General features: G+C 36.8%; 1 protein-coding gene across 1 annotated transcript in view; it reads left to right on the top strand.

The window, feature by feature from the left end:
* USP54 (ubiquitin specific peptidase 54) overlaps nucleotides 1-23,500 on the top strand; it is a 132,134-nt gene that overhangs the window by 53,034 nt on the left and 55,600 nt on the right. Inside the window, 2 exon segments of the mRNA XM_049645225.1 lie at nucleotides 16,698-17,270; nucleotides 20,849-20,941. Coding sequence (XP_049501182.1) covers nucleotides 17,124-17,270; nucleotides 20,849-20,941 — 240 coding nt within the window. The 5' untranslated portion in view covers nucleotides 16,698-17,123.

Here is a 23,500-nt window from a genome sequence, read left to right as displayed (position 1 = left end):
TTGAGAGAGAGAGTGAGTGCGAGCTAGCGGGGGAGGGACAGAGAGAGACTGAGACTCAGAATCCGACCAGGCTCCAGTCTCCGAGCTTTCCACACAGTGCCCAAGGCGGGGCTTGAACACAAGCCGTGAGAATCATGACCTGAGCCAAAGTCCCACGCTTAACCAACTGAGACATCCAGCTCCCCCAGAAAAATTTTAAAGTTTATTCATTTTGAGAGAGAGAGAGAGAGGGAGGGAGAGAGAGATAGCATGAGCAGGGGAGGGGCAGAGAGAGAGAGAGAGAGAGAGAGAGAGAGAGATTGAAAATCCCAACCAGGCTCTGTGCTGTCCTGGGAAGGGTGGGAGAGCTCAGTTTCCCAAATGGTGATGTCATGACCTGAGCCCAAATCAAGAGTCATCTAAGATCATCTAACTCACTGAGCCACTCAGGCGCCCCTGGGAACGCTTTTGATGCAGCTTTTGATTGCAGGATACTTACGATTTTTAACAAGAAGAAATAGAAAGGAAAGGCACTCCTGGTGGAGGTAATATTAGAGCCAAGGTGCTGAGGGAGTAGAGTACAGAGCATATTCATTATACAGAAAGAGTCTAGCTTACCTAGAGTGGAGGATGAGTGAGGGGCACATAATAGGTGCTCAGTGAAATTTCTGATCAATGAATGAGAGAATAGAAGTTGTAGCTGGAAATAGTGGTAAGATCTAATAATTTTCAAACTTTGTGCAGGCGCCAGGCATATTGAATTCATTTTATAAATTAATAGTTAATTTTACTGGAAGAATATGTGTATATAAAAATATGTAGTATAAAAATCACAATCATGAAAATGAGTCAATAAGAAAAAAAAGCTGTCAGGGGCGCCTGGGTGGCTTGGTCAGTTAAGCATCCAACTTCAGCTCAGGTCATGATCTCACGGTTCGTGAGTTCGAGCCCCGCGTCGGGCTCTGTGCTGACAGCTCAGAGCCTGGAGCCTGTTTCGGATTCTGTGTCTCCCTCTCTGCACCTCCCCTGTTCATGCTCTGTCTCTCTCTGTCTCGAAAATAAATAAACGTTTAAAAAAAAATATTAAAAAAAAAAAGAAAAAAGAAAAAAAAGCTGTCAAAATAGGTCTGGTTAACTGCTTTTTTTTTTCTTTAAGTTTGCTATTTGTTCATGTTTTTGCCCTATTAGTACTAGAATAGGAAGACAAAAAATTATGGGACAGAAACTTGTAAAAAAATCCATCCATTAATTTTCCCTTTTATGAATTAGAAAAGTACCATTTTTCTCTAGCCAAAAGAATGTCCCTTCTGGGAGCCATTAAAGATTTTTGAGAAAGAGAGTAATGTGGTATTTTAGGAGTCCTCTTGTAGTTACATGTAGGATTGGAAGCTTGGCAATGAGTCAGTAAGGTGGTGCTTTGATCCAGAGGTGGTGAGGGTCTGAACCTTAGCAGCAGTTACAATGAGAATAGAATGAAAGGAAATAGACATCCAAATCTAGCCCCCTGTTTCTAAAAAGAAATAGTTACTAGTTATTAAACAGCTTTCATATTCTTAGTATATTAGGTGTCTTCAATGATTGGTTACCTCTGGTCCAGCATCCTTTCATTGTATTTTTAGGGAAAATGAGTTTAAATCCCAATTTTAGTTTTACTTAAGAAAATAATGAATTATAGATAATATATCCATGAATTATGGATAATTTAGAAAATAGAGAAAAGGGTATAAAAAATCCATAATTCCATCACCATAATACCCCCCCCCCCTTTTTTTTTTACATTTACTTATTCTTGTGGATTTAAAACGTTTTCTAATAGTTCATTCTGGGTAAATCAAGTTCTGAGAAACAGGTTCCTGAACTGATAGAAGAACCCATTAACTGCTATACGGTGATGTTAAACATAATAAACCCAGAGATTTCACATGAAGGCTTCACTGGACTCCAGTTTACCAGGATCACAAACTATGTCAATGTCTCCTCTTTTCCTGTAAATCTTAGTCCACTTACCTTTATGCATATAGATCTTATTCTTCCAAATGCCTCTCTGTTCCCTGTTGGGTTCAAGGTTCCATCTCCTTCAGTGAATTATTTATACAGTTTAAAGTTTTTTTTAAATTTTGAACCAATTTTGGACTTACAGAAAAGTTGCAAAAATAGTTCAGCTGGCTTCCTCTAGTGTTATCATCTTATATAACCATAGTACAATGATCAGAACCAGGAAATTAGTATTGGTACAATACTACTAATAACTAACGACATTTTTCAAATTTCACAAGTTTGTCTGCCAGTGTTCTTTTTGTTCCAGGAGCCTATCTAGGTTCTCACATTGCATTTTAGGTGCTTTTCTTCTTTAGTCTCCTGCATTCTGTAAAAATTCCTCAGTCTTTGTCTTTTGTAACTTTGACATTTTTGGAGAATATTGATCAGTTATTTTATCAAATTTTGATTTGGACTTTTCTGATGTTTTCTCATGATTGGACTGAGGTCATATGATTTAGGCAAGAATACTGCAAATGTTGTGTCCTTCTCAGTGTATTATTACAATAGGATTCATGATGTTAGTATGTATTATTGCAGGTGAGGTTGACCTTGATTGTTGATTAAGGTGGTTTCTGCCAGGTTGCTCCACAGTAAAGTTAATAGTATCTTTTACCTTGCAGTTAATAAATATTTTCATGGAGATACTTTGATGCTGTCATTTATATAAATGTCGTATTCTCCACACATGAGATTAGTAATGTTTACTTAGAGACTTCAACGAGCTTTTTTTATTATGAAATAAATTTCCTTAAAAGACCTAATCCCTTCTAAGCTTTCTACACCTTTTACCTGGTCTCATCAAAGGGTCCCCAGGATTTGTAGCAACAAATAATTTCTACACTTCATTGATCTTAGCCAATTTCATGTCCCATTTATAATGAAGTCTCCAATGCTAATAACCTGTAGATGTATGAACCTCATTTACCCCACTATCTCTTAGGGTGACCGGCTCTTTCTTCCTGGCCAAGTGCTCCTCTAGGCCTCATCTCTCTTACGCACAAGCCAGTTTCATTTCAGCAAACATTTGAATGACTATTTTTGTGTTTTTTAGAAACATTGGCTAAGAGAGGCTGACTTTGTTGATGAGGAATACAGTAGGGGATAATTAGAGTAGCTTCTGCTATAGTCTGGTTTATTACTTTGGCCTCAGAAAAATGGCAGTACATTTTGAGGTACTGGATATACTTGTGAAGTAATTATTCTTTGTATTTCATTAATACAGAGAAATAAAATTTTTTTCCCTAAATTAGCTTCTAGAACATTACTTTTAAGGCTGGCAGTCTTGAGCTATGATCTTTTAAGTTTTTTGGGTTTTTTTTTGTTTTGTTTTTGAGAGAGAGAGAGAGAGAGCAGGGGAGGGGCAGAGAGGGAGAGAGAGAATTCCAAGTAGTCTCTGCACTGTCAGCGCAGAGCCCAACACTGGGCTTGATCCCACAAACTGCAAGTTCATGACCTGAGCTGAAATCAAGAGTCTGACACTCAACCAACTAAGCCACCCAGGTGCCCTGAGCTATGATCTTTTAAATTAGCCCTGTTGGGGTGCCTGGGTGGCTTAGTTGGTTAATATCCAACTTCAGCTGAGGTCATGATCTCACGGTTGGTGAGTTCAAGCCTGGCGTTCGGCTCTGTGCTGACAGCTCAGAGCCTGAAGCCTGCTTCAGATTGTGTGTCTCCCTCTCTATCTGTCTCTCCCCCGCTCGTGTGCACTCTGTCTCTCAAAAATAAACAAACATTTTAAAAAGTTAAAGATAAAATAAAATGTAATAAGCCCTGTCACTAAAAAAATTTTTTTTAATGTTTGTTTATTTTTGAGAGAGAGAGAGAGGGAGAGAGAGTGAGTGAGAGAGTGTGTGAGCGAGCAGGGGAAGAGAGAAAGAGGGAGACACAGAATCTGAAGCAGGCTTCAGGCTCTGAGCTGTCAGCACAGAGCCCGATGCAAGGCTCGAACTCGCAAACTGCAAGATCATGACCTGAGCTGAAATTGGAGGCTTGACTGACTGAATCACCCAGGTGCCCCAAGCCCTGTCATTTTTATTTTGTCCACCGATCCTCGGTGGAATTATCACAATAGGTTCAAGAATCCAAAATCCAAATGTACATCAACAGTATAATTTACCTATTTAGTGCTAATAAACTAAATACAATGACTAACATACTAGATGTTGCTTTGATTAGTAAAATACAAATTTATTGGTATTACTGAATTTATTATTTTTTAAATGTTTATTTTGAGAAAGAGCACATGCATGTGTGCATGAACTTGGGGAGGGGCAGAGAGAGAGACAGAATCCCAAGCAGTCTCCACACCAGCAAGGAGCCCAGCATGGAGCTTGATCTCATGACTGGGAGATCACGACCTGAGCCAATATCAAGAGTTGGATGCTTAACTGACTGAGCCACCCAGGTACCCCAGTATTACTGAATTTAAAGTAGCTTTTGAATTATGTTTTTTCTCAAGTAACATATACTATAGGGGCCCATTTTCTGTAATAGGATTCAGATTCTATGGACCCTGAAGCTCATATAATACAGGGGTCCTGCTTTTTTTTTTTTAATTTTATTTTTTTGAGTTGTAATGTTCTAATAAATATTAAAGTAAAATACTTTTGTTTTATTAGCAAATCAACAATTAACAAAATATTTTAATTTTGGTAAGGTCTACTTTTTTCTTTTTAAAAATTAATTATTTTTAAATTTACATCTAAGTTAGCATATAGTGGAATAATGATTTCAGGAGTAGATTCCTTAATGCCCCTTACCCATTTAGCACCCCCCCCACCCCGCCACAAACTCTCCAGCAACCCTTGTTTGTTCTCTGTATTTAAGAGTCTCTTATGTTTTCTCCCCTTCCCTGTTTTTATGTTATTTTTGCTTCCCTTCCCTTATGTTCATCTGTTTTGTATCTTAAAGTCCTCATATGAGTGAAGTCATATATTTGTCTTTCTCTAACTAATTTCGCTTAGCATAATACCCTCTAGTTCCATCCATGTAGTTGCAAATGGCAAGATTTCATTCTTTTTGATTGCCGAGTAATACTCCATTGTATATATATACCACATCTTCTTTATCCATTTGTCTGTCAATGGACATTTGGGCTCTTTCCATAATTTGACTGTTGTTGATAGTGCTGCTATAAGCATTGGGGTGCATGCCCCTTCAAAACAGCACACCTGTATCCCTTGGATAAATACCTAGTAGTATAATTGCTGTGTCATAGGGTAGTTCTATTTTTAATTTTTTGAGGAACTTCCCTACAGTTTTCCAGAGTGGCTGTACCAGTTCGCATTCCCACCAGCAGTGCAAAGGAGATCTTTCTTTTTAATGTTTGTTTATTATTTTTGAGAGAGAGAGAGAGACAGAGTGTGAGCAGGGGAAGGGCAGAGAGAGAGGGAGACACCGAATCCAAAGTAGTCTCCAGGCTCTGAGCTGTCAGCACAGAGCCTGATGCGGCCTGGAACTCACGAACTATGAGATCATGATGTGAGCTGAAGTCAGACGCTTAACCAACTGAGCCACCCAGGCACCCCATCAGAGATCTTCTTTCTCCGCATCCTCACCAACATCTGTTGTTGCCTGAGTTCTTAATTTTAGCCATTCTGACAGGTGTGAGGTGGTATCTCATTGTGGTTTTGATTTGTGTTTCCCTGATGATGAGCGAAGTTGAGCATTTTTTCATGTGTTGGTTGGCCCTCTGGATGTTTTCTTTGGAGAAGTATCTATCTATTCATGTCTTTTGCCCATTTCTTCACTGGATTATTTGTGTTTTGGGTGTTGAGTTCGATCAGTTCTTGATAGTTTTTGGATACTTAAATACATGAGCTTCACTTCAGGTGAGCCCTGCTCTCTTTCTCTCTCTTGTCCCTCCTGGGATTCTCTCTCTCTCTCTCTCTCTCTCTCTCTGCCTGCCTCTGCCCCTCACTCACTTTTGCCCTTTTTCTCTCTCTCAAAAAAGAACAAAAACAAAAACAAAAAACTTTTTTGTTTTTTTTCTCTGAAGTTTTATTTAAATTGCAGTTAGTTAACATGCAGTGTAATATTGGTTTCCTGGGACATCCAGTGCTCATCACAAGTGCCCTTCTTAATACCCCTCACCTGTTTAACCCATTCCCACCCACCTTTCCTCCTACCCTCAGTTCTCTATAGTTAAGAGTCTTTACAGTAGTTTCTTATGATTCTCATGATTTCAGTTATTGTAAATGGCTCCTCTTTCACTTCTTCTTTTTTTTTTGTTGGTAGTTTATGTATTTGAGAGAGAGAGTATGTGCATGTATGCCAGTTGGGGAGGGGCAGAAAGGGAGAGAGAAAATTCCAAGCAGGATCATGCTGTCAGCCTGTCAGCACAGAGGTCTAGGTGGAGCTCAATCCCATGAACCCTGAGATCATGACCTGAGCTGAAATCAAGAGTCATATGCTTAGTGAGCCACCCAAGTGCCCCTCTTTCATTTCTGAGTATATTTATGAGTCTTCGCTCTTAGTGTAGCTAAAGATTTGTCAGTTTTATTTATCTTTTCAAAAATCCAGCTCTTCATTTTATCTTTTCTATTCTCTTTCTAGTATGTGTTAAATTAACTTGATTATGGGAGTCCTTTCACAGTGTATACATATATCACATCATCACATTTTATACTCTATTATATACTACATTATAATTTTATTTGTCAATTATACCTTAAGTGGAAAAAAATTATGAACAGAACTTATTTAGGGCTCTTCAGAGTCTATTCAGCAATAGTATAATACAGGTCACTATAACTTATTCAGAGTTGAGAGCAATACAGTAATTTCTTAGATGCTCTTTCTCCTCTTTCCACCTTTGATTGATTACTTCATAGTTTTAAGACTTGGCTGGAAACTAGTAAATGTGGGTAAAGATGATGATATATTTTCTGTAGAGTTTGGGAATAAATAGCTGCCAGGTAGCCTGCTATCTCTCAGTTTGTTGTAGTCTAGGACTGTTCTCTGCAGAATGCTGAGAGTCCATTGGTTGCTACTGTGAGGGGCAAAATCAGAGAGGAGTACTTGGTAATAGGCTATGGGAGCATTTTTAATTTAAATTGGAATAAATTTGTACATACAGCTTAGTTGCCATTATCCAGGTGGTGGTTATTTTATTTATTTATTTTTAAAATATAATTTATTGTCAAGTTAGCTAACATACAGAGTATACAGTATGCTCTTAGCTTTGGGAGTAGACTCCCATGATACATCACTTATATACAACACCCAGTGCTCATCCCAACAAGTGCCCTCCTCAATACCCATCACCCATTTCCCACCCGCCCCTGCCCTCCCCATCGACTCTAGGTGGTGGCTATTTTTAATCATCATATAATGGCATAAAAACTAAACAAGATTCTCTATTGAAACTGTATGTGGACACCTTCTTTGGAATAGACTGACACTTAAGTGTCATGCTCACTTGTAATGTATATTACATGCTCACCAAGTTTTTTTCTTTTTGGAATCTGCTTGGGATTCTCTCTCTCTCTCTCTCTCTCTCTCTCACCCCTCCCTCTCTCTCTCTCAAAACAAATAAGTAAACACTAAAAAAATATCTTGCTTGATAAGATGAAAGAATTATATGGCAAGTTTATATATATATGTAGTTCATACTTTTTCTGTATGTATAGGTAGAGTCACAATTTATAAACAGAAAGATGGATTATATGACAAGTAAGAGAAGCTTTGGTAAAATTTTGTGATAATGTAACCCACAATAACAGATATATAGATATAACACAGTTGGCTTCTGACCTCCATCCATTCCCCATTCTCAAATGGGGTGGGATAAAGCTCATCCTTTAGAGATGGAGGGTAACAGGGGACCCTAGAAACATTGGTATAATAGAAACATTAATTGTTCTTAAAATTATAGAAAACTTATTTAGGAATTAAGAAATGGGGGTGATCTCTTCAGGCTTGAGGTGGCCAAGGAAGGTTTTCTATGGTTTTTACAAAGAGGCTGGACTACGTAAAGAGGGGAAGAAGGATATTTAATATCCCAAGTAGGTAAAACAGAGTTAAGGTCACAGAAATGGAAGAACACTTTGGGAAGAAGGTTTCATATAGGGAAATAAAAGGAGATAAATATAAAAGGTAAATTAAAGTCAGATTGTGTTATTAGGAAACAAGCTAAAAAATTTGCGTATTATTTTGCAAGAGGGATTTTTTTGGGAAACTTTTTTTAATTTACACTTCAGAATATGCTTTTTAAAAGCAATTTAAAAATCTTTGGTAATTTACATTAAATTACCAAAATTTACATAAAAATACCAAAATCTTTTTGGTATAGAGTTCTGAATTTTGCTAAATGCATTATAGAGATGCCACCACAATCAAGATACAGAACAGTTTCATCACCCTGGTACTGCTTCTTTGTAATCAACCTCTACCCTTACTCCCAACTCCTAGCAACCACTGATCTATTCTGACTTAATTTTGACATTTCTAGAATGTCATATAAGTGAAATCATGTAGTATATAGCTTTTGAGTCTGACTTCTTTCACTTAGCATAGTACATTTGAAATTCATCAGTGCTTTTGTGTATGACAGTGTTCTTTACATTTTATTTTTGAGTCTATTGTATGGATGTACCATTTACCAGTTGAAGAAGTTTTGGGTTGTTTCCAATTTTTCATGATTATGTGTAAAGACACTATAAATACTTGTATGCAGGTTTTTATGTGAGCATAAGCTTTCATTTCTTTTGGGTAAAATACCTAGGAATGGGATTGCTAGGTCATATGGTAAAAGTATATTTAACTTTACTTATAATTGCTAACTGTGTCATGTTTCATTTTCATCAGCAATTTTGGAGAGTTCCAGTTGCTCTATTCTTCCTCATTAGTACTTTTTTTTTTTTTAAGTTTATTTATTTATTTTGAGAGAGACAGAGACAGCACAAGTGGCAGGGGCAGAGAGAGAGGGAGAGAGAAAATCCCAAGAGGGCTCCACGCTGCCAGTGCAGAACCCGACACAGGGCTCAAACTCGTGAAACTGTGAGATCATGACCTGAGCTGAAGCCAAGAGTTGAGTGCTTAACCGACTGGGTCACCCAGGCGTTCCCTCATGAGCACTTGTTATTATCCAGTTTTAAATATTTTTTAGCACGGTTTAAATATTTATGATTTTGTTTTTAGCTATTTTAATAAGCACATAGTGTGGTTTTAATTTCCATTTCCTAATTACTAATTATATTTAATATCTTTTTATATGTTTGCTATCTGTGTATCTCCTTTAGTGAAGGATCTGTTAAAATCTTTTGCCCATTTAAGAAAATTGGGTAATTTTTCTTATCAATGAGTTTAGAGGATTCTGTATATATTTTAGATACAAGTCACTTATCCATTATGTGATTTGAAAATATTTTCTTCCAATCTTTGCCTTGCCTTTTTATTCTCTTAACAGTGTCTTTTAAAGAATAAAAGTTCTTAATTATGATAAAGTTCAATTCTTTAATTTTTTTTTTTCTAATGGACTGTGCTTTTTTGTTATATCTAAGGAATCTTTGCTTAACCAAAGGTCACAAAATTTTGTCTTCTAGAATTTTTATAGTTTTAAGTTTTCCATTTAGAACTATGATCCAATTTGAGTTATTTTTGTGTAGGATATAAAGTGTGGGTTAAGGTTCACTTTTTTGCATGTTGTTCAGTTATTCCAGTATCATTTGTTGAAAAGACTATCCTTTCTTCATTGAGTTGCCTTTCCACTTTTATTAAAAATTAGTTGACCACGTATATGTAGGCCTGTTTTGGCCACTGTTCTGTTCCATTGATCTGTCTATTCTTTCACCAGTATTGTATGGTGTTGACTATTGAGCTCTACAACTTTGTTCTTCTGTTTCAAAATTAATTTGGCTATTCTAATTCCTTTGCCTTTTCATATAACTTTTACAATCAGCTAGTCAATTTCTACAAAAAGAAATCCTGCTAAGATTTTTATTTGACATTACATTGAATCTATGGATCAATTTGGAGTGAACTGACATCTTAAAATTGTTCAATTTATGAACATGGCATACCTTTCTACGTTTAGATCATCTTTGATTTCTTTCACCAGTGTTTCATAGTTTTCACTACATAGGTCTTACATATGTTTTGTTATATTTTTGCCTAATTATTTTATATTTTGTGGTGTTATTATAAATGGCACTGTAAAAATTTTCAATTTTAGTTGTTTACTGCTAGTATATAGAAGTATAGTTAATCAGCGGTTTTTTTGTACTGTGTGTTCTATGACTTACCCCACATATTAGTTCTCAGAATTTTGTTGTTTTTTTTTTAGATTCCTTGGGACTTTTAAATGTTAAAGAACATCATGTTGTTTGTGAATAAGGACAGTTTTATTTCTTCCATCCCAATCTCTCTATTTTTTATTTCTTTTTCTTGCCTTGTTGCATAGGCTGTGACCTCCAGTATGATGTTGAATAGGAGTGGTAAGAGTAGACATCTTTGCCTTGCTTGGGACTTGAAAAAGGTGAGAGTGATCCTACCTCGCTCTTCTGCTAAGGCATAATTCAAGCTTTTTACCTTTTTGTGTAAAATGCACAAAAAGAAGTAATGAGGCATATTAAAGAGAAATATTAATTTTTCAAAAAAGTAATTATATAAGTGAATTGGAATGGCAAGAGATAGGAGGCCAGCAAGAGGTAATCTATTATAATAATCTAAATGGGAAGTAATTGTGGTATAAACTAGGGTGATGACAGTGGAAGTGAAAAAGAAGAATCAATAAAGAGATTTTTGAGGGGAGAATTGATAAGACTTTGTGACATGGATAAGGAAGGAGGGGATGGATAGGAAGGAGTCCAAAACTACAGAGGTTTTCAGCCTGGGTAATTGGAAATACCATTAGTTAAAAAAAAAAAAAAAGATAATCAGAGAGGAGGCACTATATTTGGGGGCAAAGGAGGTGGTTTCTTTTTCTTTTTTAAATTTTTTTATGTTTATTTTTGAGAGCAAGAGAGACAGAGCACAAGTGGGGGAGGAGCAGAGAGAGGAAGACACAGAATCCAAAGCAGGCTCCAGACTCTGAGCTGTCAGCACAGAGCCCGATGCGGGGCTCAAACCCACTGACCACAATATCATGACCTGATCCGAAGGTGAACACTTAGCCAGCTGAACCACCCAGGCACCTCAGGAGGTGGTTTCTGATTTGGACATATTGAACTTACAAAAATGTGACAATGTGCAAGTATTTGGTGATTTGGTTTTAGAGTTCATGCGATTTGTGATTTGTCAGACCAGAAGTGATGGTTGAAGTTCTGACAGAGGAGGATGAGAATACCATGGGTGGAATTGTAGAGATGAGCAAGAACTTCTGATTTAAACTTTAAGGAATGTATTCTTTTAAGAATGTAACAAAGGAGAGGAAAAGTGAACTGTCAGGAGGAGGAACCAGTGTTCTGGTTTGTTATTCCATTTTATTCATTCTCTCATTTTCTTATTAATTCACCCAATGAATCCAGGATTATGTAGCCTCAAGGCAGCCAGTGTTAGGTGCTGCAAAAAAGAAGAATGAGGCCTATGGAAAAAGCCAGTAGGTTTTGCAGTTAGGAGACTTCTTTAGATAGCGATGTTCCATGAAGGAAAGTTGTGGTGGTGGAGTCAAGATTAGCACCGTGTCCTGAAGAAGTTGATAGTGAGCATGAAGAGGTAGCAGTTGTAAGTTATTAATTGTGGAGACATTTAGTAGTGGAAGGTACAAAAAAATTTAGGACAGTAGGCATAGGAGTTAATAATTTTGAGGCGGTCTTTGTTGTTGCTGTTTTTATTTTTCTTTTTAAAGAATATAGGATATCTGTATGAGGTTATCTTTAAAGGGAAAAGAACTTACAAGGAGGAAATGTTTGAAAGGTAATAGTAATAATAACAATCATTTATACAGTAATTACTATATGCCGGACATTGAATTAGCAGTTTGCATGAATTAACTAATTTTTTAAAAATGTTTATTTATTTTTTCAGGGGAGGAAGGGTGGAGGGGGGTGGACAGAGGATCTGAAGTAGACTCAGTGCTGACAGCAGCAAGCCTGGTGTGGGGCTCAAACCCATGAACCATGAGATCATGACCTGAGCCAAAGTTGGATGCTTAACCGGCTGAGTCATGCAGGCGCCCCTGAATTAACTAGTTTTAATTCTTATAATAACTAGCAAGGTACTATATAGTTGAGAATTATAGACATATGGAGCATACCGAGGGATTGAGGTAATTTCTTGTTGATTTATCAGTGCAAATATAGTTTTCTTAAGTAAATTACAAGTAAACTGCTGTATAGAGTAATAGAAACTAGAAATGGGAGCAACTTTCCTGGTTAACTCTTTGGATATCTCATTGTAGTGCAGTTTGACTTCCTAATATTTGGGTTATTTTTGGTACTAATCACTTGTAATGGGGCTACTCTTCCTTCATTAGAAACTGAGATACTCTTCATGGTTTTTCCATTTTGAATCATTGATCAGTTGGACATGGTCATTCTTTGTAGACCTTCTAAAATGTTACTCTGTTCCTTGTAATAGGCTCAACTGTTTGGCTTTTTACAAATAGAAAGTTAAACTTTGTATTTTAAAAGTAATTGTAAAATTCAACTGTTTCTCCAAGCACATAGTTAAATTGTGCTAACATATCATTTGTCCTGTATGAGGGTTATTGTTCTTTTTATACAATTAGAAGACTTATTCCTGGTGGCTTACAGCTTTCTAGTATCCTGAAGTCCCCAAACCAAAATTTACACTTACACTTTCAGACATCGCAGTTCACTCATTTTAGTGGAACTCATTATTCATTCTTTGTTTTGAAAACTTGCTAGTACTTTGGCATGCCTATTACATTAAATCTCAACCACTGTGTAAAATAGGTATTCTGCCATCATTTTAACAGACCCAGAAAACAAAGTTCAGGACACTTAAATAGTTCAGGATTACCCAAAATAGTAAAAATATAGAAGTCGAACCCATGTCCTCTAACTCCAAGTCTGGTTCTGCTCCTGTTTGTATATCATAATTACATCGCTTGCTCTTATAACAACTAGGCATTGTACTGTATGTTGAGTTTTCCTTTTCATAGATGCAGTATTGAAACTTTATTCTATTTTATCCTCATATCTAATACTTTTATTTTATCATCATATCAGGCTTTTTTGCATTTATCTTTCTCTTCTCCTTTTTCTTTTTTTAAATTTTAGTTTGGGATTGCTTAATATCACCTGGCATGGTTATTATCTACTAACTTAATGATTTTAGTCATTTTTTCATTGAATCATGAATACTGCATACATTACAAGGTAATTTCTACGTAATTTTAAATTCCTTTTTTTTTTTTTTTTTTTTTTTTTGCTGATATTAATTCTCTTTCAACTTAAAAAAAAATGATTTGAGGGGTGCTTGGGTGGCTCAGTTGGTTAAGCGTCCGACTTCAGCTCAGGTCACGATTTCGCGGTCCGTGAGTTCGAGCCCCACGTCGGGCTCTGGGCTGATGGCTCAGAACCTGGAGCCTGCTTCTGATTCTGTGTCTTCCTCTCTCTCTGCCCCTCCCCCATTCATGCTCTGTCTCTCTCTGTCTCAAAAATAAATAAAAACTTAAAAAAAATGATTTGAAACTTATAGAGGAGTTATAAGAAATGGTACAAAGAATCCCCATATCCCTTTCAGTCACATTTACCGGTTGTTAACATTATTGCTATATTTATTGTACCATTTTCCCTTTCTCTTTGTATACACATATACACACACACGTATATATATATAAAATACACACACACACACACGTATATTTTTCCCTTCTGAACCATTTCAGAGTACGTTGCAGATATTATGATCTTTTACCTCTAAATACTTGAATATTTATTACCTAAGATGTTTTATTTATTTATTTATTTATTTATTTTTAAAGGTTTATTTTATTTTTTGAGAGAGAGTGAGAGAGTAAGTGCAGGAGAGGCAGAGAGAGAGGGGAACAGAGGATCTGAAGTGGGATCCATGCTGATACCAGAGAGCCTGATGCGGGGCTCAAACTCACGAACTGCAAGATTGTGACCTGAGCTGAAGTCGGGTGCTTAACTGACTGAACCACCAGGTGCCTGAAAGTTCTGTTCTTTTTAAAAATAGGTTGTTTGGGGTGCCTGGGTGTCACAATCATTAAGCCTCCAGCTCTTGCTTTTGGTTGGCTCAGATCATTACCTTGTGGTTCCTGAGATCAAGCCCAGCGTAGGGCTCTGCACTGACAGGGCAGAGCCTGCTTGGGATTCTCTCTCCCTCTTTCTTTGTCCTTTCCTCGCTCGTGCATGTGAGCTGTCTCTGTGTCTCTCAAAATAAATAAACAAACATTAAAAAAATAAAAATAGGTTGTTAGATGTGGGTATAACTCTTAATTGACTTTCTTATATATCTATAGTAGATGGTATAGTAGAAAGTGTGTGTGGTTTGGTGCTGGACCTACAATTTAAGTGAAATATTTTGTCATCAGTATTTCTTTGGATCATTTGTTACTGCCTCCTTTGACCTTATTCTTTCTGGCTCTCACCTCTAGTTTCTGACACACCTAACGCAAGTGTGAGGGCTTATTGCCTTACCCTACATAATGCTGCCATTCAGAGCCTGAGAATCTTTTTTTCTGTGACTGCTTTTTTTTTCCTCTTTGCTGCCTGAACTCAAGGGTGTGTATCATAGGGCAGGCTGAGTTTCAGTAAGTGTCTAATGCGGATAGTGGAAACCCCACCTGTCTGCCAAGTCCTTTTGGCTGTGAGCAAAGTGGAGGCTTGGTATGTCATTCCTTTGCAGCAGTTGAGCTGAAGGAATGCTGCATGTCTTGTTGGAAGTTGCTTAGTAGCTTCGAATGGGGTGTGTATGAGGGTGTGTATAGAGAGTTGAGGGTCTTTTAGTCTGTGTGGGAGACATGGAATCCTTCTTGGTGCCATGCTAGTCATCAGGGAGTATTTATTGAGTTCCTCCTTATGACCAGCACTGTGATAGGAACTTTTGGAATAGTATGATAAAATACATAATTAAGTCACAGTTTAATAGTCAAAAAATTCTAGTTCTGCCACTTACCAGTTTGATTTGAGCAAGTTAATGTCTTTAAGTCTCACTCTACTCTTCTGTAAAGTGGGAAGTATTAACACCTACATAATAGGTAAAGAATAAATAAAGAATGTAAGTATAGTGTTTAGCAGTTGTCTGACACTAGTTAGTATTTCATTTCATACAGTCATTCAGGATATATGACTGATACCATATAAAACAAATAGAGAGTAATAAAAACAAATAGAGGATAATATGACTCTACAGTGTATAGTCAAATACTTTAATTGTGACATGTAGATTATAAATAGTCTGGGAATTTAGAGAAGGGAAAGAACAGTCTTATGCAACCATTTAATGTTCCTGTGCCTCAGTTTTTCCACTGGACACACTGTGGATAATGGTAGATGATTTCTTAGAGAATGATTAAGATGTTTTAGCATTTTTGCTTTTTTAGGTGATCCATATGATGATAGGAAGTAAGGAAGGGAGAAGCTTGGGGAACTGTTAGAAACCAAATTTAACACTCAACATTCTTAATTTTTTACTTATGTGGACATGGCAGCCTTATATGAAAGCTTAAAGCTGGAGATTAGAAGATTTCCTTCTAGTAAAGGTGTTTGCTTTGGTATTTCTCCCCTGTTGCCTCACTGGAATTTTAATTAGTTGAAAAGTAATGTTGGTCAGTGGATTGCCTGTGATTGTGAGTGCCTCAGATATAATCTGAGGATTAAGTTATTTGTAACCCAAATTATCTCTCTGATCCTCTGGCAAAAATGAAACATACAAACAAACAGGGCAGGAGAAGATTTAGTTCTCCTGGACATGATATTAAGGGCATATGGTTTACTTGCCATGAATATTTCTCTGAGATGGGACATTTCCTCAGAACAGAGCCCAGAGTGATAACTTGGCCTTCCCATCTTTAAATAGGCTTTCATAGCCATGAACATGTAAAACACCTCTAAAAATTTCTTTACTCACAATATCTAACAGAAACTGTTCCAATTCTTAATTTGGTGTATGTTTACTTGGTAATATTTTTGTTAGCTTGATTTTGGAAACTGTATTTGGTGTTCGTTTTGTCCTGATCAACTGTCTTCTAGAAAATTTCAGAGAAATTTCCTCTGAAAGAAAAACTACTCACACCTTTTTTTTTTTCCTCTTTGGTTTGAGCGTTTCTCCCTTTTATTTTTGTTAAGGTTGTTTTTTTTTTTTTTTTTTGCATTTTTGGTTTGTTTTTGTCATTGTTTGCCAAGGTTTCAAGTTTATAGTGAGAGGTGAGGCAACATTGATCTTGGCAGAATAGCACAAAGCCAGGAGAGTCATTAAGTGACGCAAGCTTTTAGGTTTTTTTTTTTCTTTTTTTTCTTTTTGTTAAAGCTCTCTGGCACAGCTGGCTATTCTAGTCACAGAGGAAGAGAAGAGACTTTCTGAAGTTCTGAATGGAACGATGGAAGCTGTTTGGGGCATATTAAAAAAAGAGCAGCAGCAATAAGAACAAAAACTCCATATAATTCAAGCAAAATTTCTTACCTTTGTGGAATCTATGTCAGTTGTTTAGAACTTGAGTTTTTACTTCAGACGATGATGGGAAAAGGCAATAGAAGGCGAGGAGGGTTGCATTGGATTCTTGCTTATCTGTCTGCTTCTCCTTCCAGTTGGAAAGAATCTTCGGTCCACAAGAAGCATCATCAACAAGCCTAAGAATACATCCTACCCTGATCCTGGATCCTGTTGGAGTTGAGGACTGCAGGCACTTCACCACGATTTTATGGAGGCAATTCAAGAGAAATAGAAGGACGCAATACCTAAGGATTTCTCTGTTTGTGTTTGTACTGTGCCATGTTAAATTTTGGGCATTGTTTGGAGCAAATGGGGGACGGCTCTGTCATGTGGATCTGAGAGGATACCTGAGTTCCTTGAGCTACATAGATGATGTTTGGAAGGTTGTAAACTCCAAATATTTCAACACAGATTCATTGAATTCTGGATTATCTTTCACAAATCAGGACTTCAGCAGACAGAAACTCTTTCCCCAAAAATACAAAATCTTCTCTAAGTTTTCAAGCTAATTGTGAACAATAATGTCTTGGAAAAGAAATTATTTTTCAGGGGGCCGTGGTAGTGTCCAAGGCATGTTTACACCTCGAAGCTCAACCTCCATAGCCCCCAGCAAAGGTCTCAGCAATGAGCCAGGACAAAACAGCTGCTTCCTCAACAGTGCCCTGCAGGTAAGGGTAATTTCTTTCTTTTTGGTGAACTTTGACTTTTTAGTTGCAAATGCTGTGCTTCCAATAGCTCTTCTAAATATAATCCTTGATGGTCTTTGTTTGAGGTCAACAGCCTGAGATCATTTCTAAGTTTATCTGTGTGATTTTAGGCAAGTCACTTATCTCTGAACCTCAATTACCTCATTTATATGAAAAAGAGATTAATAATGATAATAGAAATAATAAGTGTAACTACTACTACTTACCTGCCTGAAGGAGAAAGAAAGTACGTGAACTAAATAATCTTAATACGTGATTATTGATTTTTTCTTGTTTTTTTTTTTCTTTTGAGACAAAGATGTCTTATCACTGTACTTGCTTTTCTCTAGAAAAGAAAGCAAAGTTCTTTCCACAAGTCAAAGACCTTTCAGGTACATTACTTTTGTCTTATAATATATAGGCTCTTAGCATACACTGAATGGAGTCCAGTCTTTGTCCATTTCTTCATCCCCTTCCTCTGAGCTCTTTTGTAGTAGCTCATGATTGGTGTATGGACAGATATGCTTAAACAGAACTAGTGGAAAGTAAATTCCCCTAAGGTGTGATTATCTACTGCAGATTTTCCCTTTTGGTGTTGCTTACCATACTAGTGATCTCAGAATCCCAGAGCTTCCTGTCTGTCTGCTTTGCCTTGTCAGGCCCATAGAATGTTAAGTTCATTCCTTTTGGCCTAACTTTCAAGTAATTACTTTCCCTTCTTTTCTGCTTCTCAGAGTAAAAGTAAATTGAATTTGCCATCCAAGATAATTAACTTGGTAAAATATTAGTTTTATGCTTCAGACATAATGAGAAAATATCTTCCTATGATGGAAGAAAAACCAAGGCAATGTATTTAGTATGAAAAGTACTGGACTGGGGTGCCTGGGTGGCTCAATCAGTTGAGCATCTGACTTTGGCTCAGGTCATGATCTCACAGTTCATGAGTTCGAGCCACACATTGGGCCTGCTGCTGTCAGTGCAGAGCCTGGTTAGGATCCTCTGTCCCCCCCAACCCTCCACTCACACACTCTCTCTCAAAAGTAAATACTTAAAAAAACAAAAATAAAAAGTACTAGACTTATGAATTAGGAAACTTGGATTCTAGTTTTAGTTTGTCTGTAGACTAGCTCTGTGACCTTGTACAGGTAATAGTATTTCAGTTTACTCATTTATAATATAAGAATTTTGCTAAGCTTATTTATGTAATAAAGTTTCATATTCTCTCTCTGTTTTCAAATTTTTATTTGAAAACATTAAAAAATTCTATGCTGTCAAGCCTAGAGAAAGAGTTTAACTATATTCCCTAATTACTACTGTAAATTTCATGCAGTTGGGTAGGGTTGGTTCGGTTTTTTTTTCCCCAGATGATGCATATGGGTTTTTGAGTGACAGTGCATAAACTAATAATACTTTTTAAATTTAGAAGCAGGCAAAAAAAGGTATTGATATAGGTGTGTGTGTGTGTTTACCCCCTTTCTGGCCGTAGTCCTGTTTTTATAATTCTGTTTCTTTCTGTATGTTCTATCTGTATTAAAACAATAATATTTATGGCTTTCTGTTCTAATTCCCAGCGCCATATGGACACATACTGGCACACACACACACACACACACACACACACACACTCACACACACTTCTATGTACTTAAAGATTGTGTCATTGATGGTTTTGGAGTGCCTGTTATAATCACGTTACAAGTTGAAAATAATTGTTTCTATGAACTAATATTCTGACTTTTGATATGAATGCTATGTTGGCCACAGATGTGTTGAACCCACTGTGTTTATTATAAAAAGGTGTTACTTATTTGGGAGTATAGTGCATTTCCAAGAACTTTTGGAATATGTACCTTGAAGACACATAAGTAAGAAGAAGCTCCAGAGCTGTGCTTTGTATGGGGCTCCGGAGGCATAGTGCCTTTTCATATATGATGCCATTTAAATGTTTCCCAAGCAAGAGGTGCCTGGGTGGCGCAGTCGGTTAAGTGTCAGACTCTTGATCTCGGCTCTGATCCATTATCTCATGGTTCGTGTATTCGAGCCCCACATTGGGCTGTGCACTGATGGTGCAGAGCCTGCTTGGGATTCTGTCTCTCCTCTCTGTTCCTCACCTGTTTGTGTGCATGCTCTCTCCCTCTCTCAAAATAAATAAATAAACTTAATTAAAAAATGTTACCCAAGCAAGAGGAACATCCTAAGGCATTAGGCTATATATTACATCATTTATCTTTTAATTAAAGTCCATAGTTTATTCAAATTTCCTTAGTTTTTGCTTAGCATCTTCTTCTGTTCCAGGATCCCATCCAGGATACCACAGTTACATTTGCTTGTCATGTCTCCTTAGGCTTTTCTTGGCTCTCTTTCACAAAATTTCCTTGTTTTTGATGATCTTGATAGTTTTGAGGAGTAGTACTAATCAAGTATTTTGTTGGATGTCCCACTATTGGGATTTGTTTGATATTTTTCTCATTGTGAGACTGGGGTTATAGGTTTTTGAGAAGAAGACCATAAAAATAAAGTGCCATTCTCATCATATCATATTTAGGTTACATACTATGAACATGATTTATCACTGTTGATATTACCATTTTTTTAATCTGTTGACATGAGGAACACACATCTCTCAGAAAGGTCCAAAAATTGAGAAATCCAACAAAGACAAAATTCCACACTATAATTCAAGCTTCTAAATAAGGTTTCAAATACCATATGATTTCACTTATATGTGGGATCTAAAAAACAAAACAAATGAATAAACAAACAAAAAGCAGAATCAGACCTATAAATATAGAGAACAAACTGGTGGTTGTCAGAGGGGAGGGTGATGAGGGGGATGGGCAAATGGGTGAAGGGGAGTGGGAGATACAGGCTTCTAGTTATGGAATGAAAAAGTCATGGGGAGGGACACCTGGCTGGCTGGCTGTAGATCATGTGACTCTTGATCTTGGGATTGTAAGTTTCAGCCCCACCTTGGGTGTGGAGATTCCTTTTTAAAAAATCTTAAAAAAAAAAAAAAAAAAAAAGATCTTGGGAATAAAAGGCACAGCATAGAGAATATAGTCAGTGGTATTGTGATAGTGTTGTATAATGACAGATGTCAGCTACACTTGTGTTGGTGAGCACAGCATAACGTATAAACTTGTGGAATTACTATGTTGTATCCCTGAAACTAATGTACATGTATCAACTATACTTCAAAAAACAAGTTTGTTCCAAAAAAAAAATTGTTTCTTGTGTGGACAATTAAAGTAAACCCTTATTCTGCAGCTTTTAGCCCATAAATTTCCCCTTCAAGATCACATTTGATGTATGTTATACATTATTTTGTCTGTGTGACCTTCATTTTCAAAGTAATGTATTTTTCAGAATATAGTCTTCTGTCCCTTGTGTTAGCTAACTCACCCTTTTTGGCATTTGTTTTAATATACTAGAATGAGTTTTCTCTTGGGAATAAAGATATATTCAGAAGTCATTACCTATGTTTGCTTGAATTCTTGAATTTAAGATCAAATGGAGTCTTCTTATAAAGTACTGAAGTATTTCCCCTTTTTTATTGCCAGGTTTTATGGCACTTGGACATCTTCCGACGTAGCTTTAGGCAGCTTACAACTCACAAGTGCATGGGAGATTCCTGCATCTTTTGTGCTCTGAAGGTAAGTTCTTCAAATCTGTTTCTTCTCACTGCCATTAGGCTGCCAGATGATCAATATTGAGGTAGTTTAATCAGGGGATGCTAAAGAATTTCTTACTGAATTATTTGCTTGTGGCTTAGTGCGAAAGATGATGTGATCAGTTTTGCTTGCTTCAGAGAATTGTTACTTGGCTTAGGTAGTCTGTTTTTCTGAACTTTCTTGCCCATACAGCTCTATTTAATGTGATAGGATACTATTGAGATGTGCTTAGACTTGGAGTATTTACCTGAAGAGCTAATTCTAAATTTTTATTTTGAAGGAATAAACAACCAAGTGTTTTTAGTGGAATTAGCTATTGTTTGTTAAAGCTAAATTTAACAACAAACTCTTCCTATTGAGAAAAGCCAGTACTAAAATTTTCCCGTTCCCTAAATGTTTCCCATTACCACATTTAATAGATTCCTTATACCTGTTCTTGACCCCATGATCTGACTCCCAAGTTTTTCATTTCTGAATAAAATGAAACCTGAGGATTCATTTAGAGACAAAGAAAATAGCAGAAAGTGAGAGATTTCTGACTCAGAGATTTTAGGTATGCTACTATAGAGGAAGAACTAGGTTGTATAAAAGGTCCATTTTCTATACTTTATCTGCTTTTCCAATATGTAGCTTCTCTGTGTTTTCTTGGTTTGTATGTACATGGATTATTTATGGCTAGGTAAGTCTGTGTGAGTTCTGATAAACATCCAGAGTCATTTTTCAGTTTCAAGAAGTCTGAGTTCTTGGTTTGTCACAGGGATGCTTGGATGTGGTCATATGTTTTAGTTGCTTTTACATCTTGGAGTAAGAACTGTAACAAAATATCCAGGAGAATTTCCCAGTTGTATTGGTTATTTGCAACAACTGATTTAAGACGTTTTTTGAGCAGCATCACTTTGGAATTTTAAGTCCATGATGGGCACATATCTTTAGAAAGAGATGACTGAGTCTTATGAATGTTTTACCACTTGGGTCACAAACATCTTTTTTCTCTTCCCCTTGGAAGCATTGGAACTTTTAGCAAAATATGTATTATTGATTAATTGGGGAGTTTAAATATGAATTTTAATAAAAGCAAATCTTTTACAAGTTGTAACATTTCTGACTATGCCCATTCAGACAGAAGTCCATCCACAAGGGAATTTGGCTTGATTTTCTGAAGGGTACACTGACATTAAGTATCTAATTTTATTTTTAAAATTTTTATTATTTTTATTTATTTATTTTTGAGACAGAGTGTGAGCAGGGGTGGAGGAGGGGCAGAGGGAGAGAGAGAATCTTAAGTAGGTTCCACACCTGGTGCAGAGCCTGACGTGGGGCTTGATCTCACAACCATGAGATCACGACCTAAGCCGACATCAAAAGTCGGATGCTTAACCGACTGAGCCACCCAGGTGCCCCAGTCTCTAATTTTATTTTATTTTATTAAAAAAAAATTTTTTTTTTAACGTTTATTTATTTTTGAGACAGAGAGAGACAGAGCATGAACGGGGGAGGGTCAGAGAGAGAGGGAGACACAGAATCTGAAACAGGCTCCAGGCTCTGAGCTGTCAGCACAGAGCCCGATGCAGGGCTCGAACTCACAGACTGCAAGATCATGACCTGGGCCGAAGTTGGACGCTTAACTGACTGAGCCACCCAGGCGCCCCCCCAGTCTCTAATTTTAAATAAACCAGAAATATATAGCCCTTTGGCTAGCAAATCGAAGAGAAGTCTGGTTCATGACATTTAAAAACTAAAAAGCCAAAGTAAGATACTTGCTAGAGAAATTTGAATCCTGGAGAAATCCCTGGTAGAAGAATCTCCTGAAACTGGAAACACTCATCTGTATCAGGAAGGGATGATAGACCCCCTCACATGCCTTTGTTTAGAACTGTACCATCTTCTTCATTGACCCAGAGGGGACTCTAATGAACTGATTGTCACAGTCTTGTGTTTCAGTTTCCAGAAGCACAAATTGGTACTATAATATAAATTAGAATCACTGTATAAGCCAAAAAAGATGGAGAAAACCAGAGACTTTATGGGACACCTTCTGGATACCCAAGTACAGAAAGGAAGATATTTTTTAACTTATGAGGGCTGAGAATGTACCTTGGGACTCTTTCAGAGAAGCAATTGCTTATGGCAGATAGGTAAATGGGCTTAGGGAATCAAAGGCTCTATTTTGGATCTTCGTAACTCCAAGGAGTTCTACTACTTTCCTCGTCACATCATTGTCTCATCTATCCATTAGGTTTATTTTTCTTCACTGCTTCTTTTGTTATATTTGGGAGTATATTAAAAATTTGATGTTTTTCCCCAAAGTGCTTTTCATTCCCTCAGTGCTATATAAGTATTAAATAATGAAGCTCTAGTTTGCATTCTTTTAATTATTGTACACTTCATTTGAAACTTATTATAAATAGACTTATAGTGAGATGGATTAATTTGACAATATGGATGAGCTGAACTTCATTCTAATAGCTGAGAAATTTAAATTGTTAGAATAACCATATTTCTTCGTCCAGCCTGGAGGGCTTTCTTTTCTTTTTTTTTTTT

This window comes from Panthera uncia, chromosome D2 (assembly GCF_023721935.1).
Source record: "Panthera uncia isolate 11264 chromosome D2, Puncia_PCG_1.0, whole genome shotgun sequence".
In the NCBI taxonomy this organism is placed as follows: Eukaryota; Metazoa; Chordata; class Mammalia; order Carnivora; family Felidae; genus Panthera; species Panthera uncia.
This window is presented reverse-complemented; position numbering and strand designations above follow the sequence as displayed.